This window comes from Nanorana parkeri, unplaced genomic scaffold (assembly GCF_000935625.1).
Source record: "Nanorana parkeri isolate BGI_ZX_2015 unplaced genomic scaffold, ASM93562v1 scaffold344, whole genome shotgun sequence".
NCBI classification, from domain to species: Eukaryota; Metazoa; Chordata; class Amphibia; order Anura; family Dicroglossidae; genus Nanorana; species Nanorana parkeri.
Genome location: NW_017306612.1, coordinates 188,192 through 190,619, shown reverse-complemented (window position 1 = coordinate 190,619; position 2,428 = coordinate 188,192). Strand labels below are relative to the sequence as shown.

General features: G+C 51.7%; 1 protein-coding gene across 1 annotated transcript in view; it reads left to right on the top strand.

Moving 5' to 3' along the window:
* Positions 1–2,428, top strand: part of CHGA (chromogranin A) — a 21,635-nt gene that overhangs the window by 12,491 nt on the left and 6,716 nt on the right. The window contains exon 5 of the mRNA XM_018558510.1: positions 635–703. Coding sequence (XP_018414012.1) covers positions 635–703 — 69 coding nt within the window. The remainder of the gene's footprint in view (positions 1–634; positions 704–2,428) is intronic.

Below are 2,428 nucleotides of genomic sequence, written 5' to 3'. Positions count from 1 at the left end.
ATGTGCTTTTCACTCACCTCAAAGTTCTAGCTGACCTGTGACAATGAGACTGTCACAGGTCGGCTCAGTAGATCGGGAGGTGAGCGAACACATACCGGCGTTCGCTCACCTCTCGATCCTGTCACGGCTCTCTGCCGTGACAGGGGAGGGGCTGGATTCCCCGCTCCGATCCGCCAGCGCTGACTGGCAGAACGGACGGGGGAGGGGGCGGGTACAGCTAGCTCTCCCTTTAGATAGGCAGAGCCAGCTGTCACTCACTCAGCTGGACGGATCCAGACCATAATTGTCAGGATCCGCTTCAGCTCCGGCGTCTCAGTATACCGCGAGCTGTAGCTCCCTATATACTGAGCTTGGGGTAACGGGAGGAAGCTAGTTTGTGTCCTCCCGCTACCCTAAGGAGAACTATGGGGAAAAGCCCTGACCCCATAGTTCTCCTTTAATGGATTTGCTATGAGGGCAACATGGAGACAATTTGAGGAACAGGCCTCGTGAAGCAGAAGTCCGGAACAGAATTTGGGGAGATCTCACCACTGGAGGACAGCGACTCCCAGACCCCCATCCTATACCTGATATCATATTACGTCAGCTGACCCTGTAATATTAGTGGGAACTTATTCTGATGTATTTATTGCAGATGAAAGGATCATCTCCATCCTCAGGCATCAGAATCTCCTGAAGGAACTGCAGGAACTGGCTGCCCAAGGTAAGAATGCTTATATAACCCCCCCTCCCCACACACACACACCAATGAATACAGCTATGTGTACAATCATTAACATGTTAATGTCATATAACACCTGGTGATCCTGCCATGATGGTCTATGTTCAGGCACTTCCTGTCACAGGGTGACAATGCTCTATCCCTGTCTCCCATGTGTGCTCCTGTGTTGTCACCTTGTCACATGCTTCCCCCGGTGAAGACTACAAGCGCCCGGCACACATAGCTCAGGCCTGGTCTACTGTTGTCGCCATCAGTCCAGACCAGTGATGCCGGACTAATGCATGTAGACATGAAGAGGCTGCAGGAGACCAGCAGCACTGAGACGTAGGAAACAACAACAAAAAACGGGGTGAAAAGAATATTTTCAAACACACGACAATTGTTTATCCGGCACAGCGCTTCACCAAACTGAATGTCACCCACTTCGGGCTGACATCTTCCTGAACTCCGATCCTTGCCTTCAACAGATATCACATGACCAAACGCCTAGTCGTTTACTCATGTGAGCAGCACTGAAGGGAACCAGGAGCAGCGCTCTCCCCAGGGAATGTCGGTCCTTCTCCAAATCTAACGCGATGCGGGGTGATGGCACCCCAATGCGATTTTGGAACCTCGGGCTGCACTGGCCATTCATTTCAATGGGCTGTCTTAAAGGGCCAGTTCACCTTTTTTCAAATGACATTGACTTCGATGGTGGCCAGTCGATCGGCCTCGGCGGAATCTTATTGATTGATTCCGATCGATCGAAGAATATCCGAGTGTGCGTCAGACCACCGACTGTAATACAGATCGATGAAATGATAATCGTGTCTGGTAACTTTGTATAGTCCCCGTTATGTGTTCCATCGTCCTATCAACCTCTTGTACCTAGATGACAAATCCATACGTATATGGCCACCCTAACAGCACTAGAGCCCTGATTGGCTCATAGCAGCACTAGAGCCCTGATTGGCTCACTGCTGGCCCCTCCCCTTCCTAGCCTGCTGCGTAGATGATTACAGGGGAGCTAATAGAAGGACATTTCCATTCGCAGCATTGTGACTCGTTTACTAAACACAACTTTGTATTCTGATTATTTAACATTTGCCCGGCGGAGGATTTTGCCGCCGCGGCTGAGAGTCAGCTGACCTTGTTGCGTCTTTTAGTTACTCCCCCTGAGATTTGGGAAGCTGAGCCCTAATCCCAGCAGCTCAGACAATGACAATCGTCATAGAGACGCGGGAGGTATTAATAGACACAATCTGCTGCGGAAGCGACTGTTGCGTTGGCTGCTTCCCCTGATTCTCGCAGTCCGCCATGCCTGATTCTCCGGACCTCCTGAGCTCTCCGGCTGCTGCTCTGCAGACGCTTTAAAGTGAGCCTGTCATGGAGGCGGCAGCCATGTTGGGTTCACACCGTTGCGGCGCGTTACTGCATGCATTGTTATCAATAACACGAAATCGCTTGCACTCCATACAGCGTACAGACCTTAAAGGAGAACTATGGGGGGGTCAAGGCTTTCCCCCATAGTTCTCCTAAGGGTAACGGGAGGACACAAACTAGCGTCCTCCCGTCACCCTAAGCTCAGTATACCACGAGCTACAGCTCCCTATATACTGAGACGCCGCAGCTGAAGCGGATCCCGACAATTATGCCTGGATCCGGCCAGCTGCGTGAGTGACAGCTGGCTCTGCCTATCTAGAGGCAGAGCCAGCTGTACCCGCCCCC